We start from the raw sequence: 16699 nt of genomic DNA on the forward strand, positions 1-16699 counted from the left end.
GGGACCCGCGCAGCCCTCCTTCAGGCCGCCCGCCCCGTCCCGTCCCGTCCCGTCGCGTCGCGTCCCGTCCGGTCACTGCCAAAGCTGCAGCGGGACCCGCACGTGTGACAAAAGGCGGCCGCCCGAGTTGTGGTGGCCGCTGTGAATAGAGGGAGGGAAGGCAATTAGTTGCCGTGTTGTCGGGGCTTTTTACTTGTCAAACTGGAGCCTCGTTGCTTTTGTTGTCGCCGTGTAAAGGGAAATCGCGGGGTTTTGTTTTGGTATTAAGGGCCTTAAGGATTGCTGGCTGACATCGCGCTCGTCGGGGCCGGATCAGTGCTGGGAGAGGGAAGCGGGGCCGGGCTCCTTCCCCACATAGTGTTTTAGTGTTATTTTTTCCCCGTGTCCTGGTGCCACCTTTGCATTCTGCTTCAGTTTTGCCGCTTTCTTCATCCGACCACCACTTAACACGCGTCCCCAGTGCAGCCATCCAAGCTTTTCCCGTGTAAAACAGCCCCAGTCTTGTACCTGCATTTATCTATGGTTGCTCAGGGACAGGGTACTGTGCTTGTGGGGGGCAGGCAGGTACGGGTGGAGGGCTCAACTCTGGGCCCCTTACCCATCTCACCTGGCAGGAGAGAGTGGGGCCCTGCTTCTCAAACCTCCTTGTGTTGTAGGGTGACTTCTTGACAACTTTGTGCCAACGGATAGGTAAGGGATGCAGGAGGGATGCTGTACTTTGGTTGTGTGCGTCAGTGCGGTGCCCAGCTGCCGCCCCGCTTGGCTCGGCCATGCTCAGGACATCCCTGTATGCTGTCCCCTAGGGAAATACAATCGCCAGGCAAGCAATCCCAAAGTTCCTCTGACACTGGGGTCAGCAGTTAGCAGAAATATTAAATACTCCTGAAAAGGAAAAGATTTGGGGGGGGAGGGAGACCAGAGCTGGTGATAAAGGTCTGCCAAATGTCACCCCTGGGTTACAATGCTGCGAAAATACTCTTCCCTCTTACAGCTCTTCCCCTAAGAAATTTGTTTAGAGGGGTTTGACAGCATCACAGTACAGCGGCTGCAGCACTGAGCTGGTCACGCTCCCTCCCGGCCGCATCCTTGCCGCACTCTGCAGCACCTGTGCAGCCTGGGCTGCGGTGGCATTGTCACTGATTTCCAAGGTAACTGCTTTTTTTGCTCTTCTGAGCAGACATACCTGCATGGTGGGGGGGGGGAAGGCTTTTCCCCGCTCCCTAGAAGGATGGTAAAGTGATATACTGGGGAAGAGAAGAGCTTCCATAACTTCGCTAACTGCGGCAGGCGATTTAGAAATAAGACACTTCTCACGGCCAACATGACAGTGGATTTGGAGCGTTCAGAAAACACCAGGCCAAAATACTGGAGACATCTTGATCTTTTAAGACAGCTTTTTCAGTACTTTAAGTGAAAGAAGGGGGGGGGAGTGAGCAGGGAAAGAAAAAGAGAGAGAGAGAAAAGCTGCAAGGAAAATAATACAAAGCCGGCACAATTGGCATCCAGACAGTAAAGAAACAAAGTTTTTGAGGTTAAGAGAAGGAAAGACAAAGCTGTTATGTACCCGAGGGATGCAATTTTAGTGGGAATGGAAGATTTGAGTGGGAAAGGAGGAGCGCTTGCCTCTGGGCTCTCTCTCTTCCAGCAGTTGGGCTGCTGGCATCTCAATTTGAATTGCTGGGTGAGTAGCACTTGCTGCGTGCGCGCTTTCCGTCTTGACCATTGAACTTCTTATGTGACTCTGCTCCCTCTCTCCCCCTCTCTCCCCCTCTCTCCTTCGTTGCGTGTGGAATAAAAAAAAAAAAAAAAAAGAAGAAGAAAAAGTGGCGGAGAAACAGACGAGCATCCCTGGCTGCGACCTTTGTTAGCCGTGCTGTTGTTATTTATTTATTTTATGGTAATCACCGTTTTTAGGAGGGGGAAGCATGACTTTTCGATGGCACTTTAATTTTTCCAGTGGTCGCGGGAAGCGAGTGGGGTTTTGTCTCAGCACAATGGTGCAGCGGGGCAGAGTTGTTGCACTCCTCCTCTTTTCTCCTTCCTCCACCCGATTTCTTTTTTTTTCTTTTTTTTTTTTTTTTTTTTTGGCTTTGGGTTTTTGGACGGGGGGAAGAAATCCTCTCACGCTCGCAGGGTGGGATCAGGGTGTGTGCGGAGGGGGGGCTCAGAGCCCCGTGTGCGTCAGGTTTCAGGTTCTGATTTATAGATGGGGAACAATGGTTAACAGCGAGGGTGAAGGGAGCGCGTGTATCATCTGTGTGTTCCGCACGCAGTGATACAGCCACGCAGGGAACATGACATCACTCTCTTTCTTTCCTCTTTCTCCTTTGGGGCGGAGGGGGCCACTTCAAAGCTTTCCGCAGTTCAGTGCGATATTTCCTTAACTCTGAGACCATGAAGGTAAAATTGTTGTTTTAGGAGAAAAAGTTGGTTTGTGGCAGGGCACATGTGGTACAACGAAGGGTCTTTGGAACGGATGTGGTCTCGCTCCTGCCGTACACAAAATGAGATTATTTTTGTTTCTTTGGGGGAAATTAATGAAAATTGTATGTAGTAATTTTTAATTGACTGGTTTGATCCTGCACTTGGTTGACACCTCATTCTATTTCCTGAATTCTTCATGAAGCTCAGCTGTAAATATGAAAATTTCCGGGGTGCTGCATAAAGATGATTCCACTCAGCGACAAAGAATATGACAAATACTACTGAATTTTGATAAATCCCAGTTAATGTGTGTCCTGACGTGGTGCTTCTGTGTTCGCTACCAGAAGTCCGCCAGATTTTTTTTTTTTTCCCATCCTAATTACAGGAAGTAACCCAACCCGACAGCAGTGCTGTCCTCTGCCCATACTGATACACAGAGTGCAGAGATGGGCTGAATAATTTCCGAGAGCATCTCGCTCAAACTGGAGGTTCTGTGGGAGCCTTCAGCTTTCTGCTGTTGGCTTTTCCAGCCCTGCTGGGCTTGTTTATGGGGTCCCTCGATCCAGGAGCACTTTGGTGCTACTTTCCTGGGTATTTAATATTTCTGCTAACTGCTGAGCTGATTTATTTGCCTTTTCTTGTATAAAGCGTAGAGGTGATAAAATCCTGTAGAGATTTATAACAATTAAAATCTGAACTGACAGTTATTGAGATGTTTCTTTCTCCCTGAATGCTGCTGAGGATGCAGCCTTACATGAGTGGGCACGAGACTCCGTAAGCAGCTCTCTACCTTTACAGGAATTCTTTTTGCTGAGATGTAGGGCGGAAGGCCTTGGGGTGCAGGGTCTCTTCCCTTCCAAAATACAAAGGCAAGGTGTGTCAATTCTGAGGAGCATTCGGCATCACATTTTCAGAGAACTTTTGAATTTATTTGAGAGATAATTGGTCTGGACTGTTAATTTAGCCGCTTGGTAGTTTTGTGGTGGATGAGTGATGTTTTGAGCACATTTAAAAATGAAAACATTTTTAGAGCTTTGTTATTTCGTAAAGTATTTAATATACGTTTACTACATGTGTTGTGTCGAGGTATTGAGCACCTTCTGCTATAATTTGTGAGCACTGCATTTTTAAAGACTGCACTGAAAAGTTGGCATCCTATCTCGAGGCATGTATGTGCATGTTAGTTTTTTAATAACGCTGCTGTTGCTGAAATAGCCCAGTGCTGGTGAGGGTAGGCATGCATGGCAATTTTTCTTCATTTCTTGCAGTTTTTTAACAACCTCACATTCAAGTTCTTGCTGGAGACAGAAATCAGAGATACCCTAATGAAATCAGTGGGCTCTTTCTTCCGCGGTGCACGGCTGTGTGGTGCTGAAATCTGTGATTTACATGCAAGAAGCAAAGCTGTTCATAACGTGGCATTTTACAGACTGCTAGGTAGCAAGTAAAATTGCATTAATAGGTATCCATACAAAGCGCATTAAAAATGAGGTCTCTGATGGCAATTATGCAATCAGTCTTTTGCTTAAATTCCTTTTTCCTTCTTCCCACCTTTTGTGAATCTCAGTGCGTGTACTGTTGCTCAGCATTTCTCCCCCGGTGCTGCTCAGGACCATCACCTGAGCACCTGTTCAGCTTTCATCAGTTGCTTTGCTCCATGTTTCTGTTGACACATTTTAGCGGTACTGCTTCGGGAAAGAATGTTTTTTTGGCTTTAATCAGATATATGCCACCACTCTGCTCCTTACCTTGTTATGCATGAAGGAAGGCTTACTTGCTAGAAGAGATAGTGTCTGCCTAGTAATTAACTATACTTTAGTTAATTACAAAGAAATCACGGGTTGTTTGTCCGATGGTGAAAAAGAGCGCTGTATCTCCTTGCATAGCAGAAAAACTCACCTTTTGCCCCTCGGTGCCTGGAACACAAAGTCCCAGCGCTGCCCACCCTCACGGAGGGGTTCACCTGTTGATCCCATCAGCTGTAATTCTGAGCTGCTGGGATGCTGCCCAGCGGTGTGCAGCCTCCATGCATTGGGTACAGCTGGGGAAGTATGAGCACGCGCTCAGAGACAGGATGGACGCAGCATTCTCTATCTCAATAAAGCAGTGAGGGAATGACCAGGTAAAATCAGACGTAAATATAATTAAAAGTGATACTGAAGGATGTCAAATTGTATAGCTGTGTCTAAATAGGTGTTTACCTGGAGCTGACCTGCTGTCGCCATAACACTATGTGGTCCAAGGATGCAGCATTACACTTGTATCGAGACCCTGTTTGTTTTTCTTGAAAATAAAAATGAAAAAAATAAAAAATGAAAAAAAATCCTCCAAAATACAGTAGCAGTAAGATTACAGCCCACACCTGCTTTGCAAGAAAAGTGTGAGAGCACTTAATAACAATGTTTTACTGCTAACATTTTTAATTCTCCTGCTTGGAAACTACAAGGCGGTAATTAGCTAAATCCCGTTCTTTTCTTTTTACGCTAGAGGATTTGGCATATGCTAATTGTCACCAGATCATTTCACATAATTGCCTTTTGGCAAAATTAAGTGGAAATTTCCTGAACATCTCCAAGGTTTCCCCCTTTCCCCTCTGAGCATCCGCTCCAGGCTGGGAAGGACCCGAGGAATGACTGGTGCAGGGGCTCGGTGCCTCGCTGTGCAGAGAGGGCACGTAGGAAGAGCTGAGGGAAAATGCAAACACTGCGTTCCTGAATGGAACTGCTGGATGTGCGTTTGGGATCTCCAGGAGAGCAGCTGTGGGGAAGCTGACGGCTCTTTTGGAGCAGGTAGGCTGGTGCTGTGCTTGGGAAGGGGAGGGGCAGCACAAAGATATCGAACGCTGCTCCCCACTTTTTTTTTTTCTGAAGGGGAGGGCTGGGAGGTGGTTTTTTGTCAGCCTCTGTCTAGGGGGGGGTATTGTCCCAGCACATGGTTGTCAGTGCTCCTGTCATCATTTGTGTGAAAGAAGAAAATGAGCCTTTCTTAGGAGGGCGAGTTGGGATTATCAATGGGGGCCTTGTCTCCCGTTACAATAGGCAGTTAGCTTAGGGCAGGACCTTAGGCAGAAATCAGCTACATTAAACTGTGAAAGGGCTCAGGCCACTGTATCAGCCATAATGGGGCAAGGGGAAGTAGTTTTCAGGAGAAAATGCTTAGTCAGGTGTGAAAACATCCTTACAAAATAAACAGTGCAGCGTAAAATAAAATCTTTATTTTTTCAGGGAATGCTTCCTCACTGGCATCAGAGTTTCGTGTTTGTGACTCAGTGCCCATCCCTTCCTATCTAGTGGTGGGTCTGGTTGATTTTAGCCTTTCTGTGACCCCAAATTGTTGCACTGAGATCCGCTGGGTTGTAGCTCCCTGCTGGAGTTCGGAGTGTTTCTGTTGGTCTGGGTGCTCTCCCTTGGGTACTGGTCACTCTGGCAAGATATGGAAGAACGTTTTATTTTCAACAATATCTTGGAGTTTACTCCTTCTTGCTGCTTATGTTTCTGAAACTTACAGATTTTGGAAGGAGGAAAGTTCATTCCAAGGCAGATCCAGCAAGAGACCAACTTAGAGGGAAAAAAGACAATCTCTTGTGAGCATCTTCGGAGCTGCAGTGTAAGAGCAGCTCAGGAACATCTGTTAACATTTCCCTGCCCATAGCATAACTGCAGTAGCACCATCTGGAAAATACAGGGAGACAAGTTATAAACCTATTTTTAATGTGATTCTGGTACTGAATGGGACCCTTTGCCTAGCCCAGGGAACAGCTCTGGGAGGGCTGCTAATTCACGACCACCTCCGACCTTCTGCATCCACCCCGGAGGATGTGACAAACCCTCTTCTGTGCTGCTTTTGTTTTATTGTATTAGGCTCATAAAGGCACTCTCAGGGCCCATCTTTCTCCAGTGGAAAGGAAAAGCCAGGGGGGAACTGGAAAGAGGAGGACGTAGCAAAAAAAAAAGACAGGCGGAGCTCTAGCTCCATTTGTTTTTGGTGGATGGTGATTAATAGGTTTGAAGGTGAATGGCAAGCTCCGGGTCCTGTGTGATGGGGAAGGAGAGAGGGCCTCTCATCCATCTCCCGTGTCCATGGTTCCACTTGCAGGGGATGCTCATAGGAGGTTGCCCATCCCCTGCCCAGTGTGTGGGGTGCAGCGTCTTGGGGCGCACTTCAGAGGTGCCCCACGACCCTACTGTCCTCAGGGCAGGAACTTTCCCCTGCCCTGAGCTGATGGAGGAGAGAGGCAGTGCCGTAGGGTTGGGCTACCTTGCTGCTGCAGTGGGGGGGTGCTTTGCTTGGAGACAGGATGCTTTTTGCAGATTTTAATAATGCCACATTACTCCCATGAGGACAGAGCTTCTGGCAACCTTGGCGTGTTCTTCTCTTGAGTTTATATCATGTTTTATTATTAAAGCCAAGCAAGCTACGAATTTGCAAACAAAAACTACAGTTACAAAATCTTCCTATTTAAAGGTGATTTTCTCTTTGTGTGCCCAACAATGCAATGTTTCATCTTGTTCAAGTCTTACGTTGCTTTCAGAGACTTAGGAACTATTGATTTATACAACACATATTAACTTACTCAATAAATGGGGAGTATTCATCAGTGGGGTGTATTAAATTGGGCTGTATACACATAGAAGCATCTTTCATCCTGTTAATGAAATGTCCTTACCATGCAACAAAGACTAATACACAGCAATTTACACACACAATCCCCCGCAGTTTAAATCTGAAGTTCAGTTGTTGTTTTTTTTTTCCCCAAAGGTTCCTATCAAACTTAGGCTAAATGGATCTCAGAATCCTTCTCTAACATATATCAGTCCAAAATTTGTTGAATTTGTTACCTTTTTTTTTTTTTTTCATTCCACAGCTCAATTGTTGTTTAAAATCATCTGTGTTTAAGTGCTCCCAAAAGCATTTCAAATTCATATATAGAGATTTAGTAGTTGGGTCCCTATGGGGACAATTTCCTCTGGTTTGCTTCAGGCAGGGGTTATCAAGAAAAGCAAACTTCTGTTGTTTTTTTGCAATTCTTTACCATGCCCTCTAACCCAGTGCATGAGACCCCAGCTTTCAGTGCAGACAAGTGATTTACCAGCAGATGACTTGCTGCTTTGTAGACGCTGAGATTTCTCTCCAGAAATCTCCACTTGCTCTCGTCCTATTATCGCATGCACTGATGCTAATCTACATGTGCCCGTGCAGCTCTGCTCTTCCTTTCTGACATAGCCATAAATGGAATTCTTCAAGTTGCCAGAGAAATTCCGGCATCTCACAACAGCTTTTAGCTTAAAACTGCCCTTCCTGAAGTACTTACAAATGTGTCTTGGAGAAGGGCCTTTTGCAGGGGTTGGGTGGCTGAGGTCACCTAATAGGTGTCTCCTATTGACTCTTCCTTGGTTTACCTTTCATTGCCAGTGGATGGGGTTAGGACCACACTTGTTTCTCTGGCCAAGGTCCCATTGACTTCAAAGGAAGATGCATATGCAGGATTAATCCTGCTCTTTCCCAGCTAGTCCTTTCTTTTTCTCTTTTCCAAGGAAGCTCAGTTAACTTCAGGAGTTCTGCTTTTAAAGAGTAGCTCATTATCATACTATGCATGATTAGCTTAGCTTGCAAGTTGTGTGTGCTATTCTGAGCAGAGTGAATACTTTTTCCCAGTGTGTAATAAACTCTGCAAAACAGAGAGCAATCCAAGCCAAGGGCAGCAATACAGCTGCTGACTGATTTTTGAGCATAGAGATGTTAATTTCCCATTTTTTCCGCAGTATATTCTCCCCACACCTCTGCCCCAGCACCATCAGAGCTGCTAAGAGGTATCTTGCCCTTATACCTACTACCTTTGTATGAATCATCCAACTTCAGGGCAGTCATCCAAGAAAAGTAACTTACCTGGGGAAAACTTTGCAGACAAGTCTAGGCTGTTGATTTTTTGTTATTGATTTTCCCCTTTCCGTTCCATTTTTTTTCTGTGAAAAGGGTTAAGTAAAGCATATAACGATGTAAAAGCCATGCCATTTTGGCAAGAAATTGCAGGGGTCTTGGTTTATCAGAGCAGTGGGAAGTGGTTTCCCACAGTATATGTGTAACCCTCTATGGTATGTATATATATGTATATAGGTGTGCAAGTCTATTCTCCTCGAGCATTGTTTCTTGTTTCTTGGCTTATGTCTAACCCTCCTTAGGGGGTTCTTCTGTCCCCTACTTGTGTTTTTAACTAACCAGTTCCAGTTTCTATGAGAACAAGCTCTCAGTGGAAGACAGAGCACTGTGCTGTTTTAACGCTCTTCAGGAGCTGGATGAAGTTTTTAGCAGTGATGTGTGGATGTAATTGGGAGAGCAGAGAGCTCCAGCAGCCAACAGTCATGGTTTGGGCACCAAAGAACAATCTGTGGCCAACAGAAATCCCTCTCGTTGGGAACACTGCTTTCTGCAAACTAAATTTCAGGTAGCCATTTGGCCATGTACAATGCTATGCTGTTAGTGTGAAAGCTTGCTAAATTCTTCAGTACTTTCAGAGCGTTGAGGGTTGGTTCACTTGGAAGAGAACAGATTTTTGGTCAGAGCACCTCTGGAAAGAAGGGTCTAAGTGAACGTGGCTTCTCTGATGATGAGGCTGGCTCTGTGCAGCCGTGAGCTGCCCATGGCTCTACAGCTGCCCTCAGACCCAATACAGGGCCTGCTGAGCCCAGAGTGCTATGACTCACGTGGGCTTTTCTGTGCCACAGAGCTGAACCATTCTCTGCAAGGGCTGCAGAAAAGTAAATCCTGCCATCGTTTCTCAAATAACTGAATTGTTTCTGAAAGGCTTCTGTGAGAAGCTGAGAAGGTCAGAGCTGAGGTGCATGGTCTCCAGCTCTGGGGTGCTGTGCTGGCAGCAGTGGGCGTCGGATGGCAGCGGCGCTGTCGGGGCTGCCCTGCTCTCGCTGCTCTGTTTTAATGCGATTCCTTTTACTTGATGTTAATGCAAGTTGTTCCTTACTTAAAGTAATAAAAGGAAATGAAGACACATTCTAAAATGAAACCTGACTCTAATCCATTCATCATCTAATACCAGCCTCTTTATCTTTGCTGGTACCTAATCTGGTTAAATGTCCCTGTTGTAGGATTTTAGTGAAAATCCTCTATGGGGAATAGGGTTTTTTGCAATTGGATTACTCGCAGTAAATGGTCCAGCAGTTCGCTTGTTTCAGCTTAATTTTTTCTTTGTGATCTTGTAAGGGTAAGTTACAGTTCAGCCTGTCTTTTCCTTTCATTCATTGACTCGTTCTTTTATATTATTATTGTTACGAAGAAAAAGATATATATTTCCCCCCCACCCAGAGCTAGGAACGTGAAAAGAAAAACCTCCTGATAACTATGTGATTCTTCCCCCCACAAGAGTTTCAATTTCAATGGCTTTATCTATGTTTTTGCCATTATTTATATAGATAAATATTTTAGTAGCCTATTTCATCAGTACCCAGTTTCCATTTATTAGCACTCTCTGATGAATTGATAATTAATCAGCTCCTCTAAAATATATATATATAAAATATGCAGGTGATTGCTTGTCAGATTAATGCTTGCTGATGAAGGGAATACTCTTGCACTACAAAGGCTTTTTATCTGGAGTATTTGCAATGAGCAGTAAAATGCAGAACTGAAAGTGAGGACAGGAAGGGGAAAGGAAAAGACCTACAGGTCAGTGAACATTTGGGTCTCTTGCTAATTAAATGGGGAACTCTGTCAGCCCCTCACTGAGGAGTCTGCCTGCATCTTCGAGGTGAAGCACAAGATTATAAAATAGAAAGGACAAATTTTAAAGAATTGCTGTTGTTCCGTACAGGAGCACGACAGGTCAAAAAGATGAAAGAAACTCAAGAGAAGGGAAAGTGTGTGAGCAGATTTTAAGCAAGAGGGTGGGAAAACTGCAAGGTTGGCACCAAGAAGGGATCCGGAAGAGCATGGAGCTCACGGGAATCCCGGGTGCTCTGTTTGCTGCATGTTGTGCCTTGTGCTGCAGTGGGGAGAGTGCAGCCTTCCTCTAATGCCATCGACCTTTCTCTCTTGACAGTCTAACAAAGTGCCAGTTGTGCAGCACCCGCACCATGTACACCCTCTTACGCCGCTTATCACATACAGCAATGAGCACTTCACACCAGGAAACCCTCCTCCACACTTACCAGCCGACGTAGATCCAAAAACAGGTAGGTGGGAAATAGTTTTGGGTTTTGAGAGAGTGTGGGTGGATCTCTCCATTCTTCATATTACGGGGAAGGATTTCCCATGCTGGAGCACCAAAGGAGGCATGTAAAATGTCAAATGCATGTGAGAATCTGGACAAAATAGTTTCTTTTGAAGCTAATTATGCTTCAGAAGGAAACCTACTGTGTGAATTTTCATGAAGCTTCTGCAAAGTGACACCAGACTTGCATGTGAGGGGTCGTTTGCAGGTGTGTTTCTGTGCAATCATGATACCCTATCCAGTAGTTAGATCTGCTAACTGCTTGGTTTGCATGCACGACCCAGAGAGTTAAACATGTACGTTCTGTGATCTGCACTTACAAAATTGCAGCTGGAATTTTAAAGGTGGTGGGTCATGACCAGTTTCAAAATGAATCTCTTTTAATTCCCCAAATCCCATTGTTTCTGTGTCAGGAGTTCAGCCATTTTTCTCCTATAATGTTGAATTTTCAACCACTCTAACTACTTAACTCAAGCTATCTCCTTGCAACTCTTCTCCCCAATGTAAGTCTACCCAACTCTCAGTTCAGCCTGAAGGGCAGTCTTCGTGAATATAGAGCAATGTGTAAAACCCTGACTAGATTTTTTGGTGTTACAGAATAGAATTTACATGTTATTCTAGCTTTTAAAGAGTCCCTGTTTAACCCGAGGGCCCAGAGAAGTCAAACAGCGTCAATCTTCTTTCTTCAGGCTGCACTGAGCTCCTAGTGACAGTGGTTTTGTTTTTCTTAATCCAAGTGCCAGCTAGTTAATTGGAAAGAGCATCTGAAACTGAATCCATGTTCAGAGTTTGTCAAAAGAATTGCCCTGTGTTGCCCTAACATATGCAGATAATTTATTTAAGCTTCAGCCCTTGAACGAGGCAGTGCATTAGCTGTTTTTCACTCCATACACTTCAGTGGGGGCCCCTTTTAATTGTCCTTAATACTAACTTCACATGGCTTAAAAGGAATCCATCTCGCCATCACTGGGTATTGCAAGAGAATAGCGTAGTCAACCTCTCATTTAAATTATGGTAGTACAGGGAATAGCTTTTAAATGGTTATCGTAAAACATATGATTAACGTCTGTAGACTGTTTGCTTTTCTTCAGTGAACATTCTTTCAAGTGTGCAAATAGCTCACCGGATGGTTAAAGCCCAGTTAATCTGTTTGGTTTTTGTAATGGAGAAAAAGCAGTGTCTGCATGAAAATATCACACAAGGAGATTTAATTTAGAGATTAAAAGCTTCCCGAGTGACTTAAAAAAATAGTTTTTAGCCATTATTGTGGTACTCCCTCCTTTTAACATCCTCTGTTTTAATTTTGCTTTAGCTACGTAATTGTGCTCTGACTTGTTACTTAAAAGACTCAGTCCTGTAGCCTTTACTCCTCGCCTGAGTAATTCCTACTTGCTTCCAAGGCAAGGATCCTAAGGTTTGAGCTTCCACCTGGAGCTGGTTTCTGCTCCCTGAGTGGGAGTTGCACTAGTTTCGGAGAGAATTGATGGGCTTCCTGTCCTACCCGCCACACCTTCAGCCTCTGCCCCCCATTTTACCAAGCACTTCTAGGCTCTGTCATCACTTTTATTTTTCTGCTCTTCTGTTTGGTTTTGCAGAATTTTAGGAATGCAAAATGAAGCGTCTTTCACGTGCCTCAAAAGCAAATACCATTTGCAATTATAACAACTTTCTAATTCTTTTTGGAGGTTGCTTTGGAATATTGCCCTGCTATTGAGTATGCAGTTGAAGTAAAGGTAGAGCCTGTGCTCTTTTGGAGAGTTTGAGAGTGAATAAACCACAAACTTGATTGTTCTGTTGATCACTGAAGACAGCACCTAGCACAGCATGTCACCAAAACAGTAGCTGAGGCTTCTACATTCTTCACTTTAATAACAAAATAATTATCTTTGAGGAGATGACAGAGAGAACTGCATCAGTTTTTCTGGTTGAAACTCATTTATCAAGATGCCAAGAGGCCATTTATAAGACTGTGAAACAACTTTTAAAAACTCAAGGAAAAGTCATGAGTATTGGAGTGAGAAAGAACAGATAGCAATGTAGAAACATATAATTTTACCTTATGTTTACTTTCTGCAGTGTCTCAACACTAACCTCACTTTATGTTCCTTTTCCGCAGGAATTCCAAGACCTCCACATCCTCCAGACATATCTCCTTATTATCCCCTATCACCAGGCACTGTAGGACAAATCCCCCATCCGCTAGGATGGTTAGTACCACAGTAAGGAGTTCCATTTTTTTAATTTCCATTTTCTTTTTGATGTGTAAAATTCATGTTAAAAGTTGTGTGTGCGCGCGCCTGTGTGTACGTATTGAGATAAGTCTGTTTGCCAACTGCCACTTTATTGAGTGATTATCAATTTACCCATCTCATAAAAATTAATTAAAACTCGCACCAAGTCATGTGGTCTTAAACAAACACAGGCAGCTGCGCACAGCTTTGCATGTTGTCTCAACCGACTGATGGCTCGTGAAGCATGCATTTTTAAGCTGTTCTGCAGAAATGTTCTTTTCTTGTTAGTACCTTTACACTACACCACATTTGTTTGTTTAATACACCCTCATGTTTGGTTTTCTGAAAGCTCACAGTGGATCTAATGGACTTTACATTTTTTTAACGGGGCCATCCTCATTATAAATGTGAAAGTTTAAATTTCTTTGGCTTTCTCTGTTAAAGCCCCATTCGTTTTTCTTGTGAAATAGTAGAGCTTTACATCAACTGGTGAAGAGCATTCCTGGCTGAGACTGGGTTGGACGGTTGGAATCTAAGGAATGGAATTTTCTTGCAAACAAGAAAGAGGAATTAGCTTACTTTAAAACTGGCTAAGAAAAAAAAGCCATGGGAAGTAGTTGTTGGGTTTTTTGCTTGTTTTGGTGTGTTGTTTTTTTGTTTGCTTGTTTGTTTGTTTTGTTTTCCCAACTCTTTATATTCCACTTGCACAGCCCTGTTGAGTATAAGGCTCCCTCCAATAACTGAGCCTTTCTTTTTTTTCTTTTTTTTTTTAAGTTTTGCCACCTCTGCAATGGGTTTGTGACACATTTAAGCACTTCCTAGGCCTTATGTACAGTATATTTGATTTTAATTCTCATACAATACACTTGTGCTGCTGTATACAATGGTTCTCTGTATTATAGATCAAGATCATTACTTTTTTTTTTCTCACATAGCCAGCCTCATCAGTATCAGGGAGATCATATTTCTTTAGAAATTACTTGCTCAAAGCTAGAAATTGCTTGTCCCTGCTTGAGGTTGTTTGGCCTTCAGTGCTAAAATACTTGTCTGTGAGTTTGCCTTCCCTAAGGCAACAGAATTCACACCCACAGGAGAGTTGGGATGAGTGGAGGCTGCACATGTTCCTTGGCCTCTAGGGGCATTGATACCTGGTGTGCTGGAGCTCAGGCCTCAGCAGTCCACTTGTGGCCTCTCTGCAAGTCTTCTTTTGTGGTAATGCCACTTGCTTGGGCTAGAGCCCCTCTCTCTCTGAAGGGGAAGCACATCCACCAGCTCTCTGCAGAAGGCTGAGTTTCTCCAGGAGAGCACAGCATGAGCAAAAAAAAAACTCAGAGTATTGCTCTCTGAAATTATAAATTCCACCTTGCTTGTGGTGATTTACATTTGTGTAAGACACCTTGAACCCGTGTCAGCTTCTTTTTTTTTCTTCTTTCCTACTTGCAAGGCCTGGCTGAAGTAAAGGCAGCTCAGGCTCGGAGCTTTGTTGCGACTGCTTAGCTCAAGTTTGCAGAGCGGAAGCCTCAGCATTCAATATACTCAATAAATGCCGAGTTGGTAATTTTAGAGATGACAGAAAGTAGGAAGAAATTCCTCACTGCTGTTGACCTGTGCCTTATTGCACATCCTTATCTCAAAGAGTTTTACGTGTGCAGACACAGGTTTGTTCTCCTTGAACCTCATGTTGTGGTGTCAAACCCACATAAATGTTGCCACACACGACCAATTTCATCAGGAAGGTGATAATGGTCATCTTTGTCATGGAAAGACTAGGTCATCACCACTGGTTTATAGCAAGCCAACACCCATGGTGTATTTGTCTACCCACAACTCTTAGCCAAATGGCTGTTGTTGAGGGATGATATCATCTTGTTCACTCTTGCTCTAGAAGAGTAGTATGGCCAATTTTGGAGAAGTAACTCAAGGTTTTTATTTCCCCTCTCATTGCCACTCGTGGTTCACCATCAACTTCCCAACCCATCTACCCTCAACTAGCATGAATGTCTCTAGCATAGTAGCCCCCCAGAACGCAGCCTGCCCATTCAGATGACATAGTTGAAGGACAGATGAAAAGAACCAGCCAACACAGACAAATCTCAGTCAGAAAAAGTTGTGCGTCTTTCATGAGGATGCTGTTTTGCATGTTGCTGTATTTTTTAATTATTGTAATGAGGTGTGATTGTCTATTGGTTACCCACAATACTTCTTGGGGACTCTCCCCCGGTAACTCTTGTCAACACTTGTTAATCTGACAAAAGGCTACAAATTAAGCTCTGTTAATTTAATGTTTTCTCACCGAGATCTAAATACCGAAAGAGGCCCAAAGCGCAACTGAAGTCCTTTGATTCACTGTACTTTATTTTGGTATAAATTTACATTCATTATTGTTTTCCTTTGGATGTGTAGCCCTCAATTAGTGTGATGGCTCCATTAAAGCGAGCGAGACTTCGCCTTTAATTATTACAACAAAACACCTAGTTTCAGCTTGGGGAGAGGGTCTCTATTGACATAAGCAGAGGTTATAAAATTTAATTAGCCATTCCTATCAGATTTATGGCATTCAAATTGTTCTGTGTTTCTTTCCTTTGATCCTTGCTGTACAATCCCCAAGATTTTTGTTCTGATCAAATGAGAATAAAGCTTACTGTGCAGAGAGAAGTTTTTTTTTTTTTTTTTTTTTTTTTTTAAACCCTTTTTTCTTTCTCTCATTCTCTCTTTCCCTTCTTTTTGCCAGGCAAGGTCAGCCAGTGTACCCAATCACGACAGGGGGTTTCCGCCACCCTTACCCAACAGCTCTGACCGTCAATGCTTCCATGTCAAGGTGAGTTCAAATATTGAGGTCCTGAATTGAGAGCAAGAGTAACTCCTCCTGCTACCTTCTCTAGAGGAGGACATTTCATCTAGGAAACATATTCCTGAAAGCACAAGTTAAACTTTTGTTTTTTGGAAGGATGGAGAAGGAGAGCATGGAGCAGCATCTTCAAATTTCATGAGAATAGGATGTCTTAGTGCTCTCACTGGGCTTTAGGAATTTGTTTTTGAGAGAGAGATGGAGTAGTGGAAAGCCGCGTTTAATTGAAAAATCTGAGAAAAAGTGATTTTTAAAAAGCAAGGAGGAAAAACTGTGACACCTTTTGCTTTCTCAGTGGCTATCACCCTGAGCAGCAGCATGTGTGCAAGAGGAGAGACTGGGGAGTGGGGGGCTGCTCTGCAAGCAGGGTTAGGAGGAAGGTTATTGCGCTGTGTTTTCCCTACCAAATCTCCAAACACTGACAGTCAACATAAAAGGGCCTGCCTGACCCTCTAAAGCTTCAGAAGTATATGTTTCTCCCCCTCCCTACCTCCAATTAATTCCATCTAATTTTCCAGGGGCTGCTAGTTTTATTTACAAACCGGTTGGCAGCACTATGTTTAAGTAATCACTAATTGCTCCTAATGATAGTTTTATTTTCTGTTCATCTGATTTTCAGTCTGGTTAATTAAATCGGTGGAGGTTTAGACTTTCCTGATGGGCTGAAACAGCTAATCCATTTTGATGATGGCACATAATTAAATTAGCATGAATTACATAGCAAGGTTCCATGTCCCTTTCCTTCTCTGTCCCTTCCTCTCCATCTCTGCAGTCTAATATGTGAAGGTTGGCATATAGAGGATTTAAGGAGGAAAAGATTAGGGGGTGGGGGAAAAAAGCACACCTTCTTAAGCAATGGAAACCTGTAAGTAGAGCTCTGAGTAAACAAAGGGGGGGAAATACTGTGCTGTGTGCTTTAGATACATAGAGTAAAAGCAGAAATTCAAATCTGCTCACAGCAAGTACAGAAAGACA

At 43.8% G+C, this 16699-nt stretch overlaps 1 protein-coding gene across 11 annotated transcripts in view; it reads left to right on the plus strand.

The window, feature by feature from the left end:
- The window catches only part of TCF7L2 (transcription factor 7 like 2), a 171143-nt gene that overhangs the window by 133947 nt on the left and 20497 nt on the right, over positions 1–16699 (plus strand). For 8 of the 11 annotated variants that reach the window (XM_085229742.1, XM_085229743.1, XM_085229733.1 and 5 more), the window contains 3 exons: positions 10475–10607; positions 12762–12864; positions 15608–15694. In XM_085229742.1, coding sequence (XP_085085868.1) covers positions 10475–10607; positions 12762–12864; positions 15608–15694 — 323 coding nt within the window. The remainder of the gene's footprint in view (positions 1–10474; positions 10608–12761; positions 12865–15607; positions 15695–16699) is intronic. The other 3 variants (XM_085229744.1, XM_085229735.1, XM_085229737.1) reach the window with 1 other exon arrangement.

Source organism: Meleagris gallopavo, chromosome 8, assembly GCF_905368555.1.
Source record: "Meleagris gallopavo chromosome 8, MGAL_WU_HG_1.1, whole genome shotgun sequence".
Lineage (NCBI taxonomy): Eukaryota > Metazoa > Chordata > Aves > Galliformes > Phasianidae > Meleagris > Meleagris gallopavo.